General features: G+C 53.3%; 1 protein-coding gene across 4 annotated transcripts in view; it reads left to right on the top strand.

The window, feature by feature from the left end:
- The first annotated feature begins 797 nt into the window (after nucleotides 1-797).
- Nucleotides 798-25,973, top strand: part of UNK (unk zinc finger) — a 29,860-nt gene continuing 4,684 nt past the window's right edge. The window contains exons 1-14 of one of the 4 annotated variants that reach the window (XM_045190113.3): nucleotides 798-965; nucleotides 12,268-12,342; nucleotides 15,670-15,879; nucleotides 16,806-16,982; nucleotides 17,132-17,262; nucleotides 17,789-17,924; nucleotides 18,329-18,446; nucleotides 19,564-19,648; nucleotides 20,722-20,864; nucleotides 21,286-21,486; nucleotides 22,028-22,093; nucleotides 22,565-22,739; nucleotides 23,611-23,712; nucleotides 23,807-23,995. In XM_045190113.3, coding sequence (XP_045046048.2) covers nucleotides 862-965; nucleotides 12,268-12,342; nucleotides 15,670-15,879; nucleotides 16,806-16,982; nucleotides 17,132-17,262; nucleotides 17,789-17,924; nucleotides 18,329-18,446; nucleotides 19,564-19,648; nucleotides 20,722-20,864; nucleotides 21,286-21,486; nucleotides 22,028-22,093; nucleotides 22,565-22,739; nucleotides 23,611-23,712; nucleotides 23,807-23,995 — 1,912 coding nt within the window. In that variant the 5' untranslated portion in view covers nucleotides 798-861. The remainder of the gene's footprint in view (nucleotides 966-12,267; nucleotides 12,343-15,669; nucleotides 15,880-16,805; nucleotides 16,983-17,131; nucleotides 17,263-17,788; nucleotides 17,925-18,328; nucleotides 18,447-19,563; nucleotides 19,649-20,721; nucleotides 20,865-21,285; nucleotides 21,487-22,027; nucleotides 22,094-22,564; nucleotides 22,740-23,610; nucleotides 23,713-23,806; nucleotides 23,996-25,973) is intronic. The other 3 variants (XM_045190114.3, XM_045190115.3, XM_045190116.3) reach the window with 3 other exon arrangements.

Below are 25,973 nucleotides of genomic sequence, written 5' to 3'. Positions count from 1 at the left end.
CTCTGGACACTATATGCTGCTTCTCAACACCCCTGCAACTTGCCCGTGTATCTCAGACTACTCCAGATGGAGATTAAATTCGCCCTTGGCCCCTAATGTACTGAAAACAAGTTGGTCAGGCCAGGTGTTGAGGTGACAAGGGAACTAAATCGTGGAGTTCCAGGTTTCAGGGTTGCTAAATGTTTATGGAGCGCCCCCAGCAAAGACGCGGGAACCGAGTATTGCGTCGCGTAGCTCTTCTTTAGCAAACCTTTCTCAAGCTGATTTCCAGCGGGCAGACCTTCCTTCGTGCCTGATCCCTAGTCCAGCTGAAGAACTGAGGATGTTGGCGCACTCCAGGTGCCGGCAGCACAAACGGACCGTACAAGATTCTTAATCATTGCTAGGGGCTGGCATCTGAACTGAGCCCAAGCTATACCAAGTCTGGAGGCGAGGTAATTATTACACTCTTGGCAGTAAAATTACACCTGGAACTATTTCACAGAAGTCTTCAGGCCCTCCCCAGCTGTGGGCCCCATCTACTCCGGGGGATCCAGTTTCAAGGAAAAGTACCCCTACGAAACTGGAACTGCGCTACAAAACGCCGCAGGACTACAATTCCCAAAAGCCGTCGCGGGGTCTCAGCATCCGGGACACCGTCTGCACGGATCTCTGGGTATTGTGGTCTGTTCCTTTGGCAGCAACTCTCTGCCGACGGTAAAATTCCGGCCAAACCAGGGACTACAACTCCCAGAAATCCTTGTTGTTGTGCGGGGGGTCTTCACGTTCTCGTGGCGCGGCGCAGGCGCACTGAGACCTCGGCGCGGACCGCGCAGACTGAATAATAAAAGGGGAGCGGCGAAGAGGCAGGAAGACAGGACCATGTCGAAGGGCCCCGGGCCCGGCGGCTCCGCAGCTTCCTCGGCGCCCCCGGCCGCTACCGCTCAGGTGCTGCAGGCACAGCCTGAGAAACCGCAGCACTACACGTACGTAGAGCCCCCCCCGCCGCGCGCGCACGCCTGACGTCAGCGGCCAGCGTGAGTCACGCGCGCAGGGAGAGCGCGAGGCGGCCTCTCCCTCCCCCCTTTCCTCCTCCGGCCCGGCCCAGACCGGTTCCAACCTGCTGGGGCCGGTCCCGACTGCCTCCAACTGCCACCAACCTCTGGTCTGGCCTTGGGGCGGGAAACCCGGTCCCCGCTGCTGAGTGGGCAAGGCAGGAGCACGGGGTGCGGAGCACACACACGTTAGGTCGGGCCTTCGAGGCCTAACTGTTCCTCAGACCGTGAACCACAGTAGCAGGCACTCGAGGGGCGAGGAGGAGTCCAAGGCCCGACCAGAATGAGTTTCTTAGGGGCCAACCCTGGGACCACCTAATGAATCACGATTAGCGTGAAGTCCAGGCCTTTTCGGGCCCCCAGGCCCGTGTGTTTTCCACGTACACAGCTGACCTAACCCGGAATCAGGGATCCTGAGCAGGACGGGGTCGGAGGATGTGCTCAGGGCCACCCGAAATGTGCCACCAGAGTCGGAGAGCCCTGAATGCTGACACTGGAAGAGTCCAGTAACGTGGAAAACCTTTCCCTGGGAATCAGCTTGGGTCTCAGTGTAGGTCCCGGTCTTCCTCCTCTTTACTGCCTTTGAAAGCACGTTAAGCAACAACCTAGTGCTAGGTGCTTTGGGAGAAAAAAAATGAAAGGAGGTGGGTCTTCCTGTTCAAAATGTTGGTTTCCATGTTCCCAGATGCTCTTTGTGTGCCTCTCATCCCCATGGGCTCCTGAGCGATGTGCATCCTCATACCTCAGGCTAGAGTAACCCGTAGGGGCCACCTGGTGAACCAAGAGCAGGAAGCGCCTGTTGGAGCAGAAAGAACTGCAAGTAGACAGGAGGAGCTCGGGCCACAGAAGTAACACCCCCTGGGAAGCCGCTCTGGGATTGGGGGCTCAGTTTCTGGAAGTGCGTTGGTTTCTGTGCGAGCTGCTCTGCCATTGGTTGAAATCCTCGGAAGCTCTTTCTTGACTACTGTCAGACTCGTGGTAACTCACTCTCGTAGTGTGGCGGTGGCTTCACTGGTCCTTTCTTAGCGGGCTTCCGCGATCCTGCCGTTGTTTTGGTGAGGTGGTCTGGCCTTAGAGAATACTGATTGGTTGAGTGTTGCGGTCAATCAACAGTGTGGTCTTGAGTGGGAAATCTGCAAATTTGGCATAGTTGGAACTTTATAAACTCTGGTTGCTCGAATCACGTTTTTCAGTACATGCCTATAACGTTTTGAGTCATGTGGGTCTTGGTTTCAGCAACCTCTTTCTGTGTTGTGTTGCTAATTGAGTATACCGAGGCGTCTTATGTTAAAAAGGCTTTCTACCCTGGCTGGTGTGGCTCAGTGGATTGTGCGCCAGCCTGTGAACCCAAAGGTCGCAGGTTCTCTTCCCAGTCAGGGCACGTGTCTGAGTTGCTGGCCGGGTCCCCTAATGGGGGCATGTGAGAGGCAACTGGATCGATGTTCCTCCCTTCCCTTCTCTCTAAAAGTAAATAAAACCTTTAAAGGGGGGTGGGGGCTTTCTGATCGGTATGGAATTGACAGATGAAACAAGTCAACATCTGTGGGTAAATTATTAATATCTGAGTCTTCGTCCTGATGCTCATTTGTTGAAACTATCTTTCCATTCCTCGTAGGGTAAGTGCAGAGTAATCAGTCTTGGCCTTGAGGTGGTTTAGTGAATCCACAGTAAGTTTGATTGTGTGGTTGGAGATTTTAGGTGTTACCATCTTTATTTTCTGTTGTGTGTTCATTCATGTGTGTGTGTGTGTTTATGTTTATCTTAATATCTCCAAAAATAAGAGACAGAAATCAGCTGTCTTTCTTGGTAGATTTGTGGGTATTCAGAAGTTGTGATGATTGGGAAAGCTTCATTGCTTGATGCCCCAGGTTTGAGGAGCAGGGAGGATGAGGTCACAGAAGATGTCTCCGGCACACTTGTTGGCCCTGGGTTTTGTTTTGTTTTGTCTTTTAAGATGAACCAATTTGTTGCTTTTGGGGGTTAGGGTTAGGATACAGTAATATTTTTAGGTTTATCTTTTTTAATTTTTAAAAAACTTTATTGATTTTAGAGAGGGCGGAGGGGAGAGAGACAAACATACATTTGTTGTTCCACTTATTTGCGGCTTTATTGGTTGCTGCCTGTATGTCTGTCCTCTGACCCGGGGATCAAACCCACAACCTCGGCATATCAGGACAACATTCTAACCAACTGAGCTCCCCAGCCAGGGCTTGATACAGGAGTATTTTTATTTTGATTTCAATATTCGTTACAAAGTTTTGAGCTGCTCGGCAATTTTTCATTCTCCCTTGCAGCGTGAATTTCCAGGACTCGTTCCAGTCTGATTATGGCCTAGCTATTGTACGGATACCCTCATTGAATACAGACGTGGACCCTGTGATGGTGTCCGTACAAAGCTAAGTCCACTTGGAATGTTTGTATTTTCTTTTTCCTGTCAAAATTTTTTACCTTTACAATTTTTCTTAAACATTTATTACATTAATTGTGTGTATTTTTGCTCCTGTGTTATGTGAAATTATGTGACACGCAGTCGTCATTGCAATGATGTGGAAGAAATTTGCATTAAAATTGAGTCCCACTCGTCATAATGGCAGACAGTCTCAGCAAGCACAGTGGAATCCACCAAAAGCAAACGTCGCCTTTCTGTTTGCAGTGTTTCCCTTAATGTGTGCCTTCTCCCATTCGTCCTTGTCCCGCAACGGACGTCCTAGAGTTTGAGCCCTCTTCTCTAAGAGGATTATTCATCACATAGTTTGAAGGATAATTATTTTGTTGGTATTTTTTCTAATCTCTTGAATAATCTTGATTTAAGAGAAACTTTAAAATAATCCCTTCAGCAGGCACTTGTGCTAGACCTGAGGAATTCGACCGTTTTAGGAAACGGGTCTATCAGAATTTCCTCTGTTGAGCGGCTCCACGCACATGACCAGCGCTCTGACATGATACTCCAGCGCTCTGACATGATACTGTGCATGTGTCAGTGCGCATCCAATATAAGAGGCACAGGTCCTCTTGCTGCGTAATTTGTCTTTCTATTTCACAAAGACTAAATGTTACCCAGGTTTACTTAGAGCAAGACCTTCTTATATATTAGAAGAAAAGTTGCGGCACTGGCCAGGGAGCTCAGTTGGTTGGAGCGTTGTCCCGATACACCAAGGTTGCGGGTTCAATGCCCGGTCAGGGCACGTGCAAGAATCGAGCGATGAGTGTGCAAATAAGTGGAACGGCAGATTGAGGTTTCTCTCCCTTTCTCCTCTTCCCCCCTCTCTAAAATAAAAATAATAATAATAAGTTGTATAAAAATAGATACAAGAATGAGAAATTTTAGAGCAATTACATTCTGAAATATATCTACAAATTTAGCTAACTTTGGGCTTATTCCTATATAACAATTGTATCGTTATTTTGACATTGTAAGAACTTCAGAGACATTAAATCGTGTTTGGATTCCTTCACCTGCAGTTGATCCTCAAAGTTCTTAATACCTTGTGTTAAAGGAAAATGAGTTTCTAGTTCTGGGAAGGTTTCTTGGAGTTTCTGGTCACTGGGTGATTTCTTATAGGCAAACGGAGGATAAATACTTTAAAGATTTCATTTAATCAAGTGTCCTTTTAATTTAGTACTTTTTCCTGAGATTTTTAAACAGGGGTAATGTAGCAGTATGTCCATAGATAACTATTTTGAGGCAAATTTGTTAGTTTGTACCTTACAGAAATACCGTGAACATCACTTGATTGCATCTGGTTGTGTTTTGGAAGATCCAGGACGTGGACGTGTAGGTAAATCGTCCTTGCAGATTGCAATAAGGTTGTACGTACATTACTGGAGTGCAACTTGTTGCACAACTGAAGTCACTGGAAGCGTTGCCTAGTAACCTCAGCAAGAATGAGTTAAATTACCAATAAATATTTCTGGATCTTGTTTACTTACTTATCAAGTAGAACTCCTCCCTCCCTCCCTCTTTTTCCTTTCTTTTCTTTCTTAATTGATTTTAGAGAGAGAGGAAGGGGGAGAGAAAGAGAAAACATCCATTTGTCGTTCTACTTACTTGTGCATTCATTGGTTGATTCTTGTATGTGCTCTGACTGGGGAATGGAACCCGCAACCTTGGAGTATTGGGATGATGTTCCAACTAACAGAGCCACCTGGCCAGGGCTAGAACTAGTTTCTTGCAGAACCAAAATTAAGAGCTCGTTACAGCCTTCAATCAAGCCCACAAAATTCCTATTTTTAAGTGTTAAATGCCCATCCTAAGGGTAGACTCAAGCTCAAAATCTGGTTGATATTTGCTATAATCTAAATTAATGATTAAAGTGAAGATTTGCTTAATGGTTAAGTTTTTTTGTTTTAATCCAGCCGTGTTAGACACTAAAGAAGGCTTCCCCGCAGCCCATATGAATCTGCTTTGACTGGTGGTTTCTGCCATCCCACAAAGACTGACTTACTGGTGAGGGCAGCTGGACAACTCTGAGAGCATCTCAGAGCAACCCACTTGGGCGCACTCTGTAGAGGAGCTCCTCCTCTGGAAGGAGCACCCCAGATAAGTGCACAAAAGCAAGATACCCTCTCGGACCTACTTCCTCCCGCTCTCAACACCCTGCTGCCTGAAGGTGAGCTCTCCTTCCTGTGTGTCGTAGAAGCCGTGAGCTCACTTCGGTGACGAGAGCCCTGCCACAGCCAGAGCGCCACACATCCAGCGGGCGTTTCTGCCAGACCTTTGCCTAAGAGTCACTGTCTCAGCAGGAGAGACTTTAGGGCAACAGAGTGATTAAGGCTGCATTTGTAGCTATGTTACTGAAAATGGTGGACTGGTTTAGGGATTATTTTCCCAAATGGGGCAATATTTTCTTAATGATTTAAGTTTTTCATTTACTGTTGAAACCTACCAAAGGAGGTTTTCCCACGTAATGCATCTTCTGTATTTTGAAATTGGAACTGTGGACAGTTATGGTTAATCCTAGTAGGTTGTCTTCCCTTCTTTTAAAATCTTGGATGAATTTAGGGCACACTAATGTGTTATAGGAAGATGTTGTCGAATGTCAGTTTCTCTGCTGTTCTCAGCCCATATAAAAAAATACATTAGCCTAATTGCTAAAAATGCCAGGAGTTTGGGTTCAGTATCCTTCTGGGCAATGTAGCTTTCTTGTTTTCTTACTATGTGGGTGCTCTGTAGATTCACCCAACCAACCTTCTTAAATGCCTGCCTGGACGACAGAGATATCTGTATAGAAACTTTGGGTAAAATCAGTGCATATGGTCATGGATATAAGCCATATTTATAGAGTGATGGAAACATTCGGGAATTGGTGATGGTTATGCAACGTGTTAAATGTACTAAAACACAGTACACTTTAAAACGGTGAGTTTTTATGTTGTGTATATTACATCTCAATATTTTTAAGAAAAGGGTTTTAAAAAATCAATACATACGAATTCCTACTGCTAGAGAGTCCGTAGAGCGCACGACCCTTCAGGCTCGGCAGCATCCTTCAGTGTGAGCCAGCCTGCGCTGGGTGAAAAGGAGCACCGCCCCTTTCCCCAGCCCCTTTCCCCAACCTTCTCAACGGCTGAGTCCCACTGGGTCCATGCTAGTGAATGTGCCCCCACGTCGTGAGTCTGCGGAGGTGCTTTTGAGATAAGGCGTGAATGCTCAGCAAGTTTGAGACTGCTGGTAGTTAGTAGTTGCACTTAAAACCGTCTCTGAGTTGACAGCCACTGTAAGGAACAAGCCCGTTTTTCCCAATGCATTTGTAGGATGCATTGTACTTATTTCCTAGGGTGGGTGGGAGGTAGAAGAGAAGGTTGCTGTTCTGCTAAAATGTAATAGATCACAGTCTTCAGGTATTGTGTTGATTGTTTTGATGTTCACACGGGCATTTCTTTAAGGACAGACGACGTGTTTTAGGCGTTTAAAATGATATCAGTGGTTATAATGTTTTAGTTCAAGTAGTCACAACAAATTTTTTTATTTCTTTGTAAAATCCCTCAACTTTCACCCCTTTTTTCTTTGCCAGTGTGTAGCATTTGACAGCAGTATCAAGAGCTGAGGAGGAGGAGAAGATGGAAAGGAGTCTAGCGACTTAAAAATCTCATAGCATTCTCTGTGAGGTGACCTTTTTCCTGTTGGTGCTCAATTTATTTAGGAGATGAAGATACTAAGGCCTGGGACAGTATCATCATGTTATGTCTGAGCTTACTGAAATGTTTCTTCCTTTTCCTTTTTTTAAAAAAATTTTATTTATTTACTTTTAGAGGGGAAGAGAGGGAGAGAAACATTGATCGGTTGCTTCCCCCACACCCCCAAATGGGAATCTGGCCCACAACCCAGGCATGTGACCTGACTGGTAATTGAACTGGCGACCTTTCGGTTCACAGGCCTGCGCTCAGTCCATTGAGCCACACCAGCCAGGGCTCCTTATTCTTTATATCACAGTTTGCTTATTGTGTTCTTAAGTTGACTCATTTGTTTCCAATTACTATTTGGAACACCATATGGCCACCGTAAGTCCTTAACAGAACGACTTAGGAGGAGGGGGAAGGCCCACATTCCCTATGAAAGTTTGGCCTAGTCACAAAACTACCCATTGAAGAGAGGTACTTGGGCTTAGAAAAGAAGAGGTTGATAAGAACCTTTGGTGTGGGTTTTTTATGACCTGAAAGTTTTAAATAGTGTCTGGGCTTTTATTAATTTTGGTAAGAACATTACTGTATCTTTTCAATGTCACTTTTACTGCCAAGAGGTGGCAGGCATTTGTTAGCCTGCCGCTTCAGGGTCTGTGTAAATCAGACCTGTCCTAACGCAGCATAACGTAGAAACACGTATCTGCATTTTCTTATTTAAAAAATTTTTTTTCTATTGAACTGAGAGTCCTTTATAATGAGTACATAAAATGAATATTAAATACGCAGTAGAGCATGTTAAAATTAACATTTCTGTTTTTATTTTTAGCAACTTGTTTTGTGGTGGTGTAATTGTGGCCTGTCAGAAACTCCCCGACGCATTTCGCGCAGCATCCAGAGTCATGCATGCTTCTTTGCTGCTGCTCTTGTTTTCCCTTTCTCTCAGTTAAGAGAAACGAAGTTGACGGTCAGCACGACGTTTAAGAACGCTGACTCCAAGGCCGACTGTGTGGGTTTGAAGTCCAGCTCTGCCCCTTATTTGCTGTGGGACCTTGGGCAAGTGACTCCCCTCTCTGGGTGTCAGTTTGCAGAGGGTAGCAGTAGTGTCTGTGCGTGCGGCTGTTACGAGGATTAAGTGAGTTCACGTATGTAAAGTGTATGAAACAGTGCCTGGCCCGTAGCGCAGTGTCAGGGACTGTGCTAACGACTCTCTGAACTGGGCCCAGCTACTGCTTTGGGTTGCGCTGCTCTTCCCTTCCACAGCCCTAATCAAAACGCCTTCCTGGGCTGTCCCCCCGCTAGAGAGGTTCTTCATTTCCTAAGGCACACTCCTCTCTTCCGTGTCCACTTGAACTTCAGTCGTCACCCTTCGTACAGCCTCCATCGGACTGCCTGTATCTTACTTATATGAAGGATTTGTGCTGTGAATGGATCCCCCCTCCCAGGGCCAAAGACTTGGTTGTACAGAAAACAGTGTGTAACGTAACACTGATTTACACATCGGATTGGAGGGTTTTCAGACCATCTGCGTAAGGAAAAGCTACATCAAGTGGAGGTTCTCCCTAATTTAGGGAGCGGGAGTCAGGGCTCTCAGCGTTCCCTACATGTCCCCCCAGGCCAGTGGCTGAGACGCTCACATGAACTCTCCTCAGTATTACCAGTTCCAGGGTCCTGAGGGCAAGGGGACAAGGGTTCGAGGAAGAAGGAGCTGGGGACACACAGCACCAGGTCTACATCTGCATCGGAGCTTCATGGCTCCTGTCGGTTGGCGGGGCCAGCCCAGCTCACAGGCGTTGGACTTTCTCAGTGACGAGTGGGTAAAAGCATTTGCCGGTGGGTGGCTGCCCACCCTGAAGTGTTTGCTTACCGAAGGGCCTCTAGCACTCGTGGGGATGCTGTGCGTGTGTCTGTCTCTTTGTTAGGGCACGCCCATTGTTATTTGGGAGGTTCCCTCTGGCCTTATTACGGGGCTTTTTTGGCTAAAAGTTAATTTTGGGATCAAAGCCTGCCTTAAAGGTTCGGACATACTCAGAACTCACTAGACATTTATTTTATTTGCTTTCTTTTTCTGCCAGAGAGAATGTTCTAAACCAGGATCACTTCAGAAGACTTGGAGGCCAGATCTCTGTAACTGCATAGCACTTTATCCGAATTGTCCAGATACTTGCCAAGCACCAATTTTAGCTTTATTTGGCCTTGTGTTTTAAAAGTAATTTTTTGGCAACTTCCATTGGTGTGGTTATTGTTACAAAATTATGTGGTTTCTGGATTATGTTTGATATCAGAACAGAATGTGTATGTCTTATAAAAACAATAGAACTACCTAAAGCTCTTTAGAAAAGAGGAAGGATTTTCAACAAATTGTAAAATATGTGTATATTTATATAGATGTACATATATATCACACTTAAATAAGTAATTTAGTATTCTTAAGCTGCTTATCTGCTCTTACAAGTTGAGAATATTTTATTCTCAAACGTGAAAATGAAGAGGCTTTGATAAGCCATGACATACGAGCTCTATGACTGAGTTTCTCTTTAGGGTTGCGTGTGGGGGAAGTAGCCAGGAGGGCTGCTGCGGACGTGGAAGGCAGTAGTTTGCAGATCAGGACCCTCCGAGCCCTTGGCTACCCCAATAGACATCACAAAGCTTAGGCGGATGGAAGGTGTTGAAAGCCACGGTCACTCGTTGCATTGTTCGTCAGCAGGCTCTCTGCGGGACGTCCTTGACTCTGTGGTGTGTTGTGAGCGATTTGGCTCCGTGCTGAACGGCACTGCCTCTTGTGGACTTGACCATCGTCAGTTTCATGAATTGTCAGAAGTAGAAGCCGAATACTCTGACGTGCTCTACTGCACAACAGTTTGATGGCTTAGCAGTGGTAAGGTTTCCTTGTAATTTTTTCAGTTCAGGGCTGAGATTAAAACTTTTTTGAATGAGAAGAATCATTTTCAACTATTATTGAACAATGAATGGCTTTGGAAATTAGCTTTTGCTGCAGACTTCATAATGTTTCTCAGTGAATTCACCCTAAAATTACAAGGCAAGTCATTACTTATGTGCAAACCTGACATTGCAGTAAACTCATTCCGACAACTCATGTTTGACCCGTGAGTTGTCACGCTACCTGAGACACCGTGCTGTCCAAAGTTAAAGGTGAGACCTCCGTTTGTACACAGGTTTATCATGGATGTGATTTCCGAACACAAACAACAGTTCTGACAGCAGTTTTGCGTCTTGATATGAATACAAAGCAAGTTTCTGTATTTCAGAGTCCATTTACCTGTGCACCTAAGCAGTTTACACCAAGCCTTCAGCTGGAAGTGATTTAAATGCAAATATCAAGATAATTAAAGCCTATAAATATCTTTTAAGAGACGAATATGCTCAACTAAAATCATGTTTGGGGAATAACAGCATGTATTGGCAGTACCTACGTATGTGAAGAGACATTTTCAAAGGTGACATACGCAAAATTCCATTACACAGTGAGCATTAACAGATGAACATTTGTAATTTTGATGAAAGGGACCTCAACCTGGCAAATGTCATCCCTCCCAACTCCATTCTTAGTAGACCTGTATTACAACAGTTGTAGCTAAGTATTACTATATTTTGAATTTCATCAATAAAATATGTATGGAAATTTGTTCTCTCTCTTGTTATATAAGTACCTGCATAATATCCTCAATTTGGTGTCTTGACCCCCTAAGTCTCAGATACTCACTGTCTGGTCCTTTAGAGCCGACCCTGCTCTAGAGCTTGTTTTGTTGGGGAGGGGAGGGTCAGTGAGGCCGTGCCGAGCGCCTTGGCAGAGGCAGGAAGGGCTGGATCCGGCCACGGCTGCTTCGTCCCCCTTGTCTCTGAACCCACATGGTTTTTCTGTCAGCATCTCTAATACTTCTGTTCTCTCAGTCGTACGCCTCCCTAGGAGAGAGCGAGTGACACACCCCAACCGGTGAGTCTGGGATGGGGTTAAGGTGACCCGGGAGTTGAGCTCGTAGCAGATGAGTGCTTGATTTAACACCCCTTTGAGAGTGACACAAGTCACTGAGTTTACTACTACTCCCCTGTGTCGTCACTGTTGTTGGTTCAGGGGGTGAAGGATTGAATTTAGATTTCAAGTAGCCTGGCTTTGGCTGTTCTTTAGAATTTCAGAAGGTAAAGATAAGCCAATAAATGTTGAAAGTATTATTTGATTTTTATTAAAAAACCTAGATGCCCATATTTTATTTTTACAGTTTTTAGAGAAGAGTATGAAGAGTTCTGTAAGGCAGTGTATCACTGGGACACATTACGATGCTACCTGTGTAAAAATAAACACTGGAAGAAAACTTACCAGGAAGGGTGATTTTACCCTTCAAGGGGGCATGTTACTTTCATAATAATCTTTTACATTGGTCAGTAAACCATAAATTACTAATTCCATGTCCTGAAAAGGAGTGTGCGATGACTTTGATGGGCAGGCGGCCCCAGCGGAGCAGAGTGTGAGGGCGGAGCCCTGGGGAGCCCTTCCGCTGTCGGAGGCGTGGCTTTCTCTGGCAGACCTTCCTTACTCAGGGCCGAAGTGGTTTCTTAACTAGTCCTGGCCACAGCAGGTCATTGAGGCCTCTCAACTTGAAGCTAGTTTAGGTTCATTAGCTTTTATCCTCGGGCTTGTGGGCATCTATTTGGGAGACTGGGGCGCTGTGCCCCCCCTCCCCCAGACCGTGGAAGGGGGAGGAGGGGTTGCTGAGACTTCTCTCCTTGGTCAGACCCCAGGGCTTGTTTCCCCGAGAGCTGGCTGAACCGAACACTGAGCCTCAGCCTGTTCAGTGTGTTCCGTCCTGTGCTTTCAAACCTTTAAAATGGACATATGGAGTGGAGCTTAACGGAGACAGTTCTGCACTTTCACTGAAAATTTATGTTCTGAATTTCAATCCATGAAAATACGAAAGTGATTTCTAAGTGGTTTTCTCCTTGCCTCGTGGGCACGCATCGCCTGGTACCACGAGGCTGGAGGGGCGTACAGGAAGCTCTGACCCAGCGTTTTGGCTGCTAGGTGGTGGGTGGTAAGTTTCATGAATGGTGTAAGCATAAGGTTCAAAATTTCTTAATTTCTTTCCTCTCGTTGTAGTTGGTTGAAAGTGGGCGCTCTCTGCCACCTAGACTCAGTCATTCTGCCCCCTGGCTCACAAGTGGCTTTCTGCAGGTCGGTGTGCCCTCTTGGCCGAGTGTCGAGTTTCCTGCTCTGTCGAGCCTTCCGCCGGGGACCAGGGTCGGGCTTCAGCTGGCAGGGCTCAGCCCTGCTGGCAGCATCGGGAAACTGTTGGGATCGTTTTGTGGACTTTGCTCTTTCTGAGACATTTTAATTTCTTGTAATAGTCAACTTTGTCACTGTACTGGGGTCTTTTTTTTTTTAAGATTTTATTTATTTTTAGAGAGAGAGGAAGAGAGGAAGAAAGAGGGAAACATCAGTGTGTGGTTGCCTCTTGCACGCCCCCTACTGGGGACCTGGCCCACAACCCAGGCTTGTGCCCTGACTGGGGATCGAATGGGGGACCCTTTGGTTTGCGAGCCGGTACTCAATCCACTGAGCCACACCAGCCAGGGCTGTACTGGGTTCTTATGTGCCCAGCACCAAGGACTTCAGTAGAAGAGAAAGCCACACACATTATTAATGTTCAGTGTAGGATAAGGGCTGTAAGGAATGTCTAGAGAAAGTGCTGCAAAAACTTAGAGATGGTAACTTTTAGCCGATGACAGGGCAGGAGGGGAAGAGGCCCAGGAAGGCCTTGAGGTGGTGGCATCAGAAGACTTGTTACCATTGGATTCAGCCTTGAACGATCTCTGCAGGTGAGGAAGGGCGTGCGAGCACAGGCAGAGAGGGAAGCTACTCCGTCTGCAAGGACTCCAGTTGTTAGCAGCGGGAATAGAGAGGAATCCCGCGAAGTGAGGCTGGAAAAGTACACCGGGCCAGACGAGCAGGGCCTGGAGTTCAGGATCCAGAGTTGCTTGTCGTGGCAACTGGGGGAAGCTGAAGGCTTTTAATAAAGTGAGGGCCAAGTCTGGGCTCCAAGAAGAGTAGTGAGCCTTGTGCAGGGTAAACTGGACAGACAGAGGAGAGGCCAGAAGCAAGACCAGTTTATTAAAAGGAACCAGGTCCCTGACCTGTGGCAGTGGGAGTGGAAATGAAGAGGCTTAAAATTATGTCATTTGTTGCCCCTGTGCCTGTCCTCCGGGGCACCCCTGCCAGGTGGGACCCTTGTGGAGCCCTGCAGACATGGCTGCCCCAGGGAGTGGGCTTGCCAGGACCTCTCTTTCTCCAGCGGGACAGGCTGTGCCCAGAGTCCGGAAGACCACGTCCTAAGTTCTTCCCTGTCACCTCCCTGGCTGTTTGCTGAGGCACTGACACCAGCTAGATTGGAATTTCAGATAAATAATGAGTAATTTTTTGCTATGTCCCAAAAGATCTTGGTGTATCTGAATTCCAGTTTACTGATGTCCGGTGTGTGAGCAGGCAGTCCTAGCCACCACTCATTCTCTGCCCCCGGCCCAGGGCTCAGCCGCCTCCCATCCCCACCTCTTTCTTCCAGAGTTAGTCTCCTTGTGGGTCCAAAGTCGTGGGGAGTATGAGCTGCCCAGGAGGCGTCAGCCTAGTTTAGGGGGTGAGAGTCCTAATTCAGTGCCAGGGTGTGGTACCTTTGGACAGCATGAGGTGCAACATTCTGTCCACGTAGACGGGAGACAGGGAGACAGACCTCATGTCCCAGTTTTGTGTCCCAATGCCAGAGGGGACAGGAGAGCGCCAGCCCCGAGGGAGCCTTGCAGACTTCTGCACGGTGACTCAGAATGCACCTGGACCCTGGCCACAGTGTCCCTAAAACTTGGCTCTGCCTGCACCTCATCACCTCACCCTCACTTCCCCTTTCTGCTTCCTCCCCTACCCCATTCACATCCCACAAGGGTGCTGGGAGCTCAGACATACTGTTTCTAAGCTATACTGTGCCCTGCACCTGAAACACCCTTCCCACACTCTTCACCCACTAGTGCCTCCCTTCCCCTCTCCCCACCGCAGGCTCAGCCGGGGCACGGGTCCTGACTCTGGGTTCCCAAAGAGCCCAGAGTGAGCCTCCCTCATGACTTCACATGCCCGGGTGGTTCCACCTGTTACTGGCGTCTCTCCCGTGGAAATCGGGCTTTCCGAGGACAAGCGCCTGCTTCATCAGTGTCCTCATTGCCTACCACCGTGCCTGGACCTAGTAGGTGCCAGAGGTGTGCTGAATGAATGCAGGACTCCATTGGGAGGCCTCACTGCCCAGGAAACCCCATCTGTGTTCCTCAGGAAGCACCCAGCTCCTGCCCTGCTCCCTACTCCCGAGCCCCCAGATACCTCACACTTCAGGGCTGAGAGGACTTCCCGGCACTTTTTACTAGAATTAAGGAAAACCTGTCTGCACAGTCTCAGCCCTGGACCTGCCTGTCCCCACACTTCCCATGGGCCCAGAGGATCTTGGCGTGAGCCAAAGATGTGGGCTGGACCCTCTGTCTTTTGACCCATGTCCTCCAAGCCTAGACCATGGTTTCAGGTCAGTTTGTTGCTCCTTCCACCCTCTCTTCTGCACCTTCTAGAAGCATCTTCGTCCTCGCTGGCATCACGTGTTCTCTGTCCAGCTGTTTGCCGTCTGCACGGTTAAGGTGTGAAGGAAGGGACAGAGAATTGCGACACTTCCCTGTTTCCCTGTGGGGCGAGAGGCAGATCTGAGACCCTCTGCACAGACACAGAGGGAACAGATGGGTGGGTGGTATGTTTTGAAAGGGGGTAAGCAGCTCTGGGGCGCTCCAGGGGATGGGGCCTGGGAGAGGAGCTTTGGGGGCGTCTTGGGTGTCCCATGCAGAGCAAAGGAGAGGGGTGAAGGTCGGGAGGAGGCCATACGGACAGGCAGAGTCCCCAGGTCAGCCAGGATGTAGTGGCCCCAGCTGCTGGGGGTGCCCACCGAGATGGCTGGGGACAGGCAAGGCTGAGAGGGCAATTCTTTTTAGATGCTCCTAATGTGAGCTCCTTCCCAAACACTTACCTGGGTCGTGCCAGGAAATGTCTCTGGGGGGAGGTAGGTGGGACAATAATTATGTGAGTCAGGAGTCCAGAGGGACACCTGTGACCTGGGCTTTGAGCTCAAAAGCAGCAGCCTCCCTGGCCCTCAGCACCGCTCCTGGGACTGGTGAGGCTTCCAGAACTGGCAGGGAGGGCTCAGAGAACAGGCCACCATTAAATCCTCCACTGGTCACGTGGCGGCAGCTGACTGCTGAGAGCCCTGTGGTCTATGGTTCCTGCCCTTCAGGCTGTCTTAGGACCTGGGCATCGGGAGAGATCCACATGCTGAGGTCCAGCCTTTGCTCTGGGCCTCTTCCAGTGTCGCCATGAAACCAGCACCCCAGAACAGGGCCCTTGGGGGACTTTGATGGCCAACTTCTTGCTGGGAAACAAGGGACTTCACTCTCTGCTCCCGGCCCGCCAATCGCGGGGCTGTCCCTGCAGGTACCTGAAGGAATTCCGCACAGAGCAGTGCCCACTCTTTGTGCAACACAAATGCACACAGCATCGGCCCTACACCTGCTTCCACTGGCACTTCGTGAACCAGCGCCGCCGCCGGTCCATCCGCCGTCGGGACGGCACGTTCAACTACAGCCCCGACGTCTACTGCACCAAGTACGACGAGGCCACGGGCCTCTGCCCGGAGGGCGACGAGTGAGTGCCCCCCAGCCTGCCCTTGGGGGAGCCCCATGTCTGCTGGGTCACGTGCCCTCAGAGTAGGCCTGGCAAAGTCTGAGCAGCCAACTGAGGCTACTGGGGAGGCTGTGCTGCAGCCTGGCCCTGGGCTCAGACCCTGCAGCCTCTAAGTGGGCCCCTTCTTTTCACACTTGCGGGGAACCCTGCACAGGCCTTTCCTCTGCTGAGCCTAAGGGCCACATCTCTGAACCAAAGTGGCTCCCTGGGCCTTCTGTCATGGTCCCCTGCAGGTCACTAGGACCCTCTCCACCCCCTGCCACCACCCATCCCAGTTCTGTGCTGGGCGCAGCAGAGACACAGCCTCTCCAGTCCCCATGTTGCTGACCCTAAAGGTTTTACCACCATGCTCTGTTAAAAACGGGGTACGACACACACAAGGGGGCAGCAAGCCAAGGAACCTCAGTGAGAGGTTCACTCACCAACCTGCTGGCTGTGTGTTTCAGCCTCGCAGAGGTGGCTCCTGTGGGCATGACTCACTGACCCATCCCCCCGCCAGCACGCCTCTCTCGCAGAGGTCACGGCTTGCAGACCCCTCTCCCAGCCCAATGACGCACTTAGGGCACAAGGCCTTTGCTCCTCCGAGACCCCTGGTCTGCGCAGCGTGTATTCTCCCAGGAGCGCCCGCCCCTCCCAGAGCTGCTTTTCAGGACAGCCTTTAGGAGGACATGCTGAGCAGGCTGGAGTGGGTCTGCCAGGCCCTGCTGGGTCCCCTTCAGGCTACGGCACGGACGGGCGTGGGGATGGCTCTCTGACTGCTGCAGCGCTCATTGCTGCCTGCCTCCTTGACCCGCCATCGGTGCACTGACCGATCACGGGAAGGGCGGGGGCTGGGAGCCCAGGCTGTAGGGGGCCCGGTAAGTGACCACCCTACTTCCGTGTTGCAGGTGCCCGTTCCTGCACAGGACCACAGGGGACACTGAACGCAGGTACCACCTGCGCTACTACAAAACTGGAATCTGCATCCACGAGACAGACTCGAAAGGCAACTGCACCAAAAACGGCCTGCACTGCGCTTTCGCCCACGGGCCCCATGACCTCCGCTCCCCTGTCTACGACATCAGGTGGGCTGGCTGCCACGCTGAGCTGATGGCTGTGGGCCGGGGTGGGAACCTGGCTGCCCACATGGTGAGCGCCACGTGTAGAGTGCAGGCCGGCACCCCGGCTCCTCCCCTCATGCCCCTTCCCTGCGCTCTCTGTCTTCTCCTCCCAGGGAGCTTCAGGCCATGGAGGCCTTGCAGAATGGCCAGCCCACAGTGGAAGGCAGCACAGAGGGCCCATCCGCTGGGGCTGCAAGCCATGCCATGATAGAAAAGATCCTCAGTGAAGAGCCGAGGTGGCAAGGTGAAGGTGGCCATGCAGGTGGCCAGGCTCCTCCCACCAGGCGTCTGTCCCCACCCCTCTCCCACCCAGAGCTGCCCTAAGGACCTGGCTCACCGCCACCCCTGCTGGGAGGTGCTCACCTCACCCCACCTCGCATCCAGCCAAACCCTGTCCTAGGGGTCAGGGGAGTTACTAGGGGGGTTTCCCCAGACACACCTTGCCCTGCTCTCATCATCCCAGGTGCACCCCAAATTTCTTAGGGATTCCACACATATGTACTTGTGCGTGTAAAGAAGTGCATGTGCGTGTGTTCTGGAACCTCCTAAGGGTGCCCTTTTTACCCTGGGAGCTGAGAGTATCCCCAGAGAGGGTGGAGGACAGCATCCACCCCCTCTCTCCCCTGGGGTATCTTGGTCCTGACTTTGGCCTGTGGAAGGGTGGCCCTGCTTATACCTCATGGAAGCCTCTGCTCCCAGACCCTTCCCAGCGGCTTCTCCGTCCTGCCCCCCACCCCACCCACCTGACCCCTGCCTCTGGCCCTGCGCAGAGACCGCTTACGTGCTGGGGAACTACAAGACGGAGCCTTGCAAGAAGCCCCCGCGGCTGTGCCGCCAGGGCTATGCCTGTCCCTACTACCACAACAGCAAGGACCGGCGGCGGAGCCCCCGGAAACACAAATACAGGTCAGCCGTGGGGGGCCAGGTGCCGGGGGTGGAGGGGTCCCAGCAGAGGCGGCTCCCATTGTGCTCACAGGGATAGTCAGAATAGCAGAGTTCTGGGGTCCAGCGGGACTCTCCTCTCATGGCATGAGGATGTAGGGCCCAACCTTCTCTGAAGCCCCTTCAGTTCTGACACAGAGGGGTGTGCTGGGGCCACGCCGTGTGCAGAGAGTGTGGTGGTGGCAGCTGCCCGGCCATCCTGGGCTGCACAGTGCTCAGTGGGAGGACCTGGCTGAGGGAGCAAAACTGGGCCAGCGCCACACAGCCTGGCTTCTGGCCCTGTAGGGCAGGGGTCTCGTCTGGTCGGTGCTCCCCAGATCCTGATCTCCCCCTGACATCCATGTGACCCCACCCTCTCGTTGGACCAGGTCATCACCGTGTCCAAACGTGAAACACGGGGATGAGTGGGGAGACCCCGGCAAGTGTGAGAACGGAGATGCCTGCCAATACTGCCACACCCGCACGGAGCAGCAGTTCCACCCGGAGGTGGGCCTGGGAGCCGGGCCGGGCCTTTGGGGGGCGGGCGGCTGCAAGGCAGAGCCCACCTGGACTCCATCCTGGCAGAAGGACTCGAGCCACGGGCTCCCCGACCAGCAGTGCCTGAAGGAGCCCTGCTCCTTAACTTGGCAGCTTCCCTTGTTCGCACCCACGCACACCGCACAGCCCTCTGCTCCCAGCCCTCCCCCGGCCTCCAACAGAGAGGGCCTGGACCCAGCGCCCTGGCCGCTCTTTCGCGTCACTCGTGGTGGTTATAACCCAGTGACACCCAGATGAAAAAACAAGAAAGCAGTTGCCCTGTCCGGACCAGAGCCTAGGGTACGAGCAGCCTCCCTGCCACAGGTCCGCAGTCCCCTGGCTCCGTGGTGCGCCCTGAGCCCTGTTCCGTCCTGAGATCTGGCGCTGGGTGCCTAGAGGCACATGCCGTCCCTTCCCCGGTTGCATGGAGACCAGGACCCACTGTAATAGACACACGAACAGGCTGCCTCACATGGGCTACGGACAGCAGGGTGGAAAGTTAGACCAAGCCCTGGCTGGTGTGGGTCAGTGGACTGAGCTCCGGCCTGTGAACCAAAGGGTCACGGTTCGATTCCCAGTGAGGCGCATGCCTGGGTTGTGGGCCAGGTCCTGGGCTGGGGTGGCGGGGGCAGGCGGCGTGCAACAGGCAAGCACACTTTGATGTTTCTATCCCTCCTTTCTCCCCTCTCTAAAGATAAGTTAATAAAATCTTCAACAAAAAAAAAGCGCTGAGTGTAGGTCCCAACCTAGACCTTCACCCAGGCCGCCTCTGATCTTGGCTTTCTGAGTGCCCAGGGGCGTGTTCAGAGGTCGCAGCTCTGGCTGAGATGAGGCCCTGGGTGTAAAGCAGCGTGGACAGGCTCCCTCTGAGGGCTGGGTCAGGGCTGGTCAGACTTCTGACCCCAGGAGGGAGGGTATCCTCCACACGGGGGCGGCAGTGTCTGCTGCAGGGGTTTGAGTAGGAAGTCGGCAGGGAGACTGGAGAAGCAGCGTGGAGTAGGGAGGGGAGCGGAGCTCATTAGTAAGCTGACCCGCCCACACTGGAGGCCCCAGCCTGAGCCCCCTCTGCTCTGCCCTGTCCCTCCAGATCTATAAATCCACCAAGTGCAACGACATGCAGCAGTCGGGCAGCTGCCCCCGAGGACCCTTCTGCGCCTTTGCCCACGTAGAACGTAAGCTGCTCCCACTGACCTGAGGCAGTGTCCTCTCTGCCCTCCCCTCCCCCACCCTCTTCTGAGGCTCAGGTGAGGGGGGGTGCCCCCCAGAGCCCACTAGGCAGGTCGCAGCAGCCACCCTGGGCCACACGCGTGGCAGACCGCTCATTGAACGTGGCGCTCTGCCATGCTGAGCCCTGCTGAGAGCAGAGCTGTCCAGTCAAAATGATGCAGCTTGCTTATGTCACTTTAGATATCCTAGTTACCACATGAGAATAAGCAAAACAAATAGGCTAAATTAATTTGAACAGCATGTCTTTATTTACTGCATTATAAAGTGATATTTCAAAACCACACAGAAAACCGTCAGGTTAGTTTACTGCTTTCTTCAAACTGCCATTGAAAGCTGGTGAGGGACGGCTGCTGCACGTCTCGGTCCAGAGTGGCCACGTCCTGCGTGCCCCGCCATGCGTGGCTTGGGGCTGCCGTACTGGACAGCGCAGCTCCACTCTGCACACTGCGCCCCAGACCGCCACTGCCTGTTGCAGACAGGGCTCGTGTTATGGCCTGTGTCCACCCGAGCCACCGCTCTGGCTGTCCATCACCTCTTCCTGGGCCCAGACCTTCTCTCCGGGATTAGAGTGGAAAATACACTGAGGGCCCTGGGAGAGGGGAGCATATTCCTGGCACAGAGGTGGTCCCCAGCCTCGGGCACTGGGACCACTGGTGGAGGCAGCACAGAGAGCCGATTCACGCACGGTTCAGGCTTTGGAGTCATAAAGACCAGGGTTCGAATCCCAGCTCTCCTGTTTCTGGGTTCTGTCACTGTGGGAGACTCAGCCTGCCTCTCTGAGCCTCAGGTTCTTTGTCTGTGAAGTGGAGACCATGAGATTACTCATGTCTTCCGGTCACTGTGAAGATTCCCAATCAGTGCCACTCGCATGGCACCTAGTAAGTGCTCAGTACGTGGTATTAGTAGAAGCAAGGCGGGAGCCTTCCCTTTACATACGGGGGTGCATGGTCCTTTGAAAGGGACCCGGGGGCACTTATGGCTCAGGAGCCTGCGGCCACTCTGCCGCTGTCTCTTACAGAGCCGCCCCTCAGTGAGGACCTGCAGCCCTCCTCAGCCGTGCCCAGCCCCACTCAGCCGGGCCCCGTCCTGTACATGCCGTCAGCCGCTGGAGACTCAGTGCCCGTGAGCCCCTCCAGCCCACACGCTCCCGACCTCAGCGCAGTACGTTCCCGTCAGGGGCGGGTGGGCGCCAGGCCTCCCGGGAGCCAGCACCTGCTTCTCGTGTCCCCACCCCCGCCCCCAGCCTGTGCTTGGGGGAAGCCTTGGGGTTCTGCCCTTTCTGCCCCAGGGTTCTTTTCTCTGTCAAGCAGGGAGAGGGGGTGGTTAGTGTCCCCAGAGCCTGTGTTAGCCTGGGTAAAGTGGGAGAAGGGACAAAGCCTTGTGTCACCACCCCCCCTACACACATACACAGTTCCCTCACGAGGTTCTGGGTCTCCTGGGTGGCAGTTGTGCCCACTGGCAGGTGGAAATGGAAGGCATTTCCTAGGCTGCTGGAGAAGCTTCCGCCTGAGGAGGGGCTGGAGGGTGGGCAGAGCCCTAGCCTGCATGTCACCCACCGGCCTACTCCCTCCCTTCTCCACAGCTCCTCTGTAGAAACAGCAGTCTAGGCAGCCCGTCTAATCTCTGTGGCTCCCCCCCGGGTTCTCTGAGGAAGCCCCCGAACCTGGAGGGCATCGTCTTCCCTGGGGAGTCTGGCCTCGCCCCCGGCAGCTATAAGAAGGCTCCTGGCTTCGAGAGGGAAGACCAGGTGGGAACTGAGTTCCTGAAAAATTTCAAATGCCAGGTAAGGGATGAGAGGAGCAGCCTGGTGAGGTTCGCCTTCTCCTTGGAGGGCTGTCCTGCTGTGGACAGTGTGACCGGGAGCTAGGGAGCCCCTGTCCCTAGCCTCTTCAAGACTGAGCAGAGCAAGCAAGGCCTCCCATCCCACAGACAGAGTCTGGCAGGCTGGAGAGGCCGGGTGCCCCACCCAGCATCAGAGTGGCCCACAGCAGCGGGGGTGCCTACCCTGGTCTCCAACCCCACGTCTGGCCCCTTCCGTGCCCTGTGCCCTGTGCTGCCTTCATGTGGCAGGGCCGTGGACAGGACAGAGGCTGTCCCTGACGTGCTCATCTGAGGCTTGGAGTTGGTGGGGAGGAGTGGCCTCCATGGCTCCTAGAGTAGTGGAAGCTCTGGGGGCATGGAGGGAGAGTGGGGTGCACGTGGGTGAAGGGGGACTGCAGGTGCCAGGCCCCTGGTACCTGCAGCCTCAGCTGCGGCACATCAGGGGAACCCTGGGCTCCTCCAGCACCACACTCACCTTCTGCTGTCCAACCTTCTGCTCTCAGGCCAAGTTAAAACCCCATTCACTGGAGCCCCGGAGTCAAGAACAGCCTCTGCTTCAGCCCAAACAGGTACCAAATTCTCAGCCCCCTTCTGGCACCTGCTGTGCACGGACCGGGCCCAGAACCCCAGGAGGCTGCAGAGTGGGGGGTGTGCTTTCCCGAGCTGAGAGCAGTACTAAGGGGGGCCCTGGCCCCAGTCCAGAGAGGGTGGGTCAGGCCCTGGAGCCCCTCCCCCCAGGCTCACCCATCAGCCCATCACACACTATGTATTGAGCGTCTGCACCACACCAGGCACTGGACTCACTGCTCCCCACCCTGTGCAGGATGGTCGGGGTGAGTGGGCCCTGCAGCCTCCAAGCTGCACCCCTGCAACTTCAGCCTCTCAACTAGGTGTTGAGTGGGCGGGGCCCCATGTGGGCATGGAGGCACCCAGACAAGGGCTGGGATGCCCCGTTTCCTTCTGCCCTACCCAGCCCCCATCTCTAGCCCCTGGCCTTCTGGGCGGGCATCCCATTGCCTCTCCTCGCTCTCTCATTGCAGGACATGCTGGGCATCCTCCCCGTGGGCAGCCCCCTGACCTCAAGCATCTCTTCTAGCATCACCTCCAGCCTGGCAGCTACTCCCCCTAGCCCTGCGGGCACCAGCAGCGTCCCTGGCATGAACGCAAATGCTCTGCCTTTCTATCCCACCAGCGACACGGTAGAGTCGGTCATAGGTAATTAGGCCATTTCCGTTGCCAAGTCCAGGATTGGGTTTGGCGTCAGAGACACTAGGTCTCTGGAGTGAAACTCAGACCAGCATGCTGGCCACGTTAGACATCTGACCGGAGGGAGCCATGGTAGGCACCCTGGGCCTTTGAGCAGAGCGGGGCGCGGACCCAAGGTGTCGGGCCGAGACTTGCCCTCACAGCAAATGAGAGGTGCCCCTTCCCCGGGCACGTGCGGTCTCATCCATGACACACGTCCTTCGGTTCCCACTCACTCTTCCCAGCTGGGCTTCCTCGTGCAGCGAACAGCCTGCACAACTGCCCTCAGCTCTCCTGGTCATTGGAAGCCATTGCTCTTCTCTTTCAGCAGCCACTTTGTGCCAGGTCCTAGTGCAGAGACTGGGGGTACAGACATGAAGACCTTCTGTCCTTGACTTCAGAGAGGGACACTGCTCCCACCCGTGGCCCAGTTCAGCAGAGGGCAGTGTGCATTTGTCGGGCTCCTGCTGCGCATTAGCTGCTGAAGGCCCAGAGACGGGCCTGCCCTCAGCGGGCACGGGGGTGAGACACACACCATAACGTCAGGAGGCAAGGCCTCTTCCGAGGCAGGAGCCCCAGCCGGGGCCTCAGTTCCCCCCGGGGGTATCAAAGCCAGCTTCAGAGAGCAGAGCCATCCGAGCTGGACTCGGCAGGGCATCGGGGTCAGTGTGACAGAGGAGCAGCCAGTCACAGGCAGAGGCTCGAGAGAGGACCAGCCAGTGAGACCTGAGCATGAAGATGAGGTGGGGCAGGAGATGAGGTAGTAAGGGGCAGGCCTAGAACTGTGGGGTTTGAGCCCCCGGAGGCTGGGAGGCTCAGACCCCGGTCCCTCTGTCCCTAGAGTCTGCCCTGGACGACCTGGACCTGAACGAGTTTGGGGTGGCTGCCCTGGAGAAGACTTTCGATAACAGCACAGTTCCCCCCCCGGGCAGCATCACAATCGGTACTGGGCTGGGGGGCAGATGGAGCAGCCCCCACCCGGCTGGCCCCACACGGCCCCTCCCCCTCACGGCCCACCCTCCTGGCCTCTCTCGCAGGTGGCAGTTTGCTGCAGAGCTCTGCACCTGTGAACATCCCTGGCTCCTTGGGCAGCTCTGCCTCCTTCCACTCGGCGTCCCCGTCCCCTCCGGTTAGCCTCTCCTCACATTTCCTGCAGCAGCCCCAGGCCCACCTGAGCCAGTCAGAAAACACGTTTTTGGGGACCTCAGCATCCCATGGATCTTTGGGTAAGAATGGGGGTGGCTCACTGAGACCTGGGGCAGGAACCTGGGCTTTTGGAAGTGCCTTGGGCCTCTGTCCACAGCCAGAGCAGAGCAGGGTGGAGGTTAGAGCAGGGGCTCAGGCGCTGGAGGTGAGGCAGGTCACTGTCCCATGACTCCCTTAGCTGTGTGATCTTGGACAAGCGACTCAGCCGCCCAGCCTTCGTTTTTGCTGCTGTGAAACGGGTGTGGTGCAGCGCCCGCCTCGGAAGTGGCAGTGGGGCTCGGATGAAGGGTGAGGCACAGGGCCTGTGCCTGGTGGGGAGCGGCTGCTCAGAGCCGCCGGAGCCCGCTTCCACTCTTCGTGCCAGGGTGCCGGTTCCACCCAGGTACCCGGGGCTCCTGATGGCGGGCTGGCTGTAGCCAGGTTCACAGGAGGCCAAGAGAGAGGTCTGAATGGCGCAACCCAGGCGCAGGGTGGCCTTTCTGCAGGCAAGGGACCAGGGAAGGGCAGGTGGTTACAGCGTGGCATGCAGGCCTGCAGGCTCCACTACCTGCCACGTGCAGGGTCCTCATCTCCCTGCATGCGGGCGCTGGCTGGACTGTGCACTGAGGTCACAGCAAGGACAGCAGAACAGCAAGCGCCCGGCCTGCTGCCTCTGGATGAACAGCAGCGGCTCCTCTTACTTCCCAGCCCTGCTGCTCTCCAAGGAGCTGGGAAATCCCTCCCAGGAGGGTGTAGGGCGTCCTGGTCACACGGAGCCACTGAGTAACCGGGTTGGGGCCTTCCCTGTCTCCCTCCAGAGATCAGAGATCAGAGATCGGGGCGGCACAGTGACGTCTCAGCCCTTTTTGGGTGTGTCTGGTCTTTTTCCAATTACAGTGGACACTCGTGTTGGTTTCAGGTGTATGGCACGGTGGTTAGGTGACCGTGTACTTTACAGTGCCGCCCCCCCCATCTCCAGTCCCCACCTGGCCCCGCACCACACGGTTACAACAATAGCACTGACTACGTGCCCTGTGCTGTGCTTTGTGTCCCTGAGCGTCTCTTAGTTGAGAAAAGTGTCTGTTGTTTGGCGTTGACACTGACAACTTCAAATGCTTTGGGTTTTTTTAAGATTTTATTTATTTGTTTTTAGACAGAGGGGAAAGAGAGGGAGAGAAACATCAATGTGTGGTCGCCTCTCACACGCCCCCTACTGGGGACCTGGCCCACAACATGGGCATGTGCCCTGACTGGGAGTCAAACCGGTGACCCTTTGGTTCACAGGCCAGTGCTCAGTCCACTGAGCCACACCAGCCAGGGCTCAAATGCTTCGTCGTATATTTGCCTGACTTGTCCCATACTCCAGAGGCTTACTGGCCACACATCCACTCCTTCCCCGTGTGGTTATTGAGCAGTTTTATAGGTACAGTGTGAGCGCAGCAGTGCCTGCCGGCGTGGCGCCATGGCCTCTGGGGGCGGCAGGGGGCAGATATTAGCTCATACTTGGAGCTGCTGTGTGGAGTCAGAGGGCTGGGCTGGGGTTCAGAATAGCAGAAGGGACCTTACCTAGATGTGGTCAGGAGGGCCGTCTCTGAGGGGTGGCTCGTCTCCGAGAGATGAGATGCCTCCTGGGTGTGGAGAGGTGCTCAGGCAGAGCTCTCGGCTGGGACGGTGTCAGAGAGGTGGCCCTGGGCTCCCGCCTCTAGGATGGGGCAGATAGGCTCAGAGACCGCACACACTGCATGATCTCCACCCAGGACGCCGTCCCTCTTGTGGCCGGTGTTTCTTAGGGGACACTGTCTTAAATCCATTTGGTGCCAGAACGTCCTGGCTAGATTAGTGGGAAAGGAAGCCAGAAAGACGTCACTAGAATGACACAGTGGGCAGAACGAGGCCAGAGGTGGGTGTGGGTCCTGCTGTGGAAGGTAGGGGCTGCCCTGAGGGCCACAGAGCAGGGGTGCGAGCAGTGTCCGCAGACGTCTGGTGAGCAGGTGAGTGAGTGGGCAGTGAGTGAGTGTG

This window comes from Desmodus rotundus, unplaced genomic scaffold (genome assembly GCF_022682495.2).
Source record: "Desmodus rotundus isolate HL8 unplaced genomic scaffold, HLdesRot8A.1 manual_scaffold_310, whole genome shotgun sequence".
Lineage (NCBI taxonomy): Eukaryota > Metazoa > Chordata > Mammalia > Chiroptera > Phyllostomidae > Desmodus > Desmodus rotundus.
Note: the sequence above shows the minus strand (reverse complement) of the source record. Positions and strands in the feature narration are given on the sequence as shown.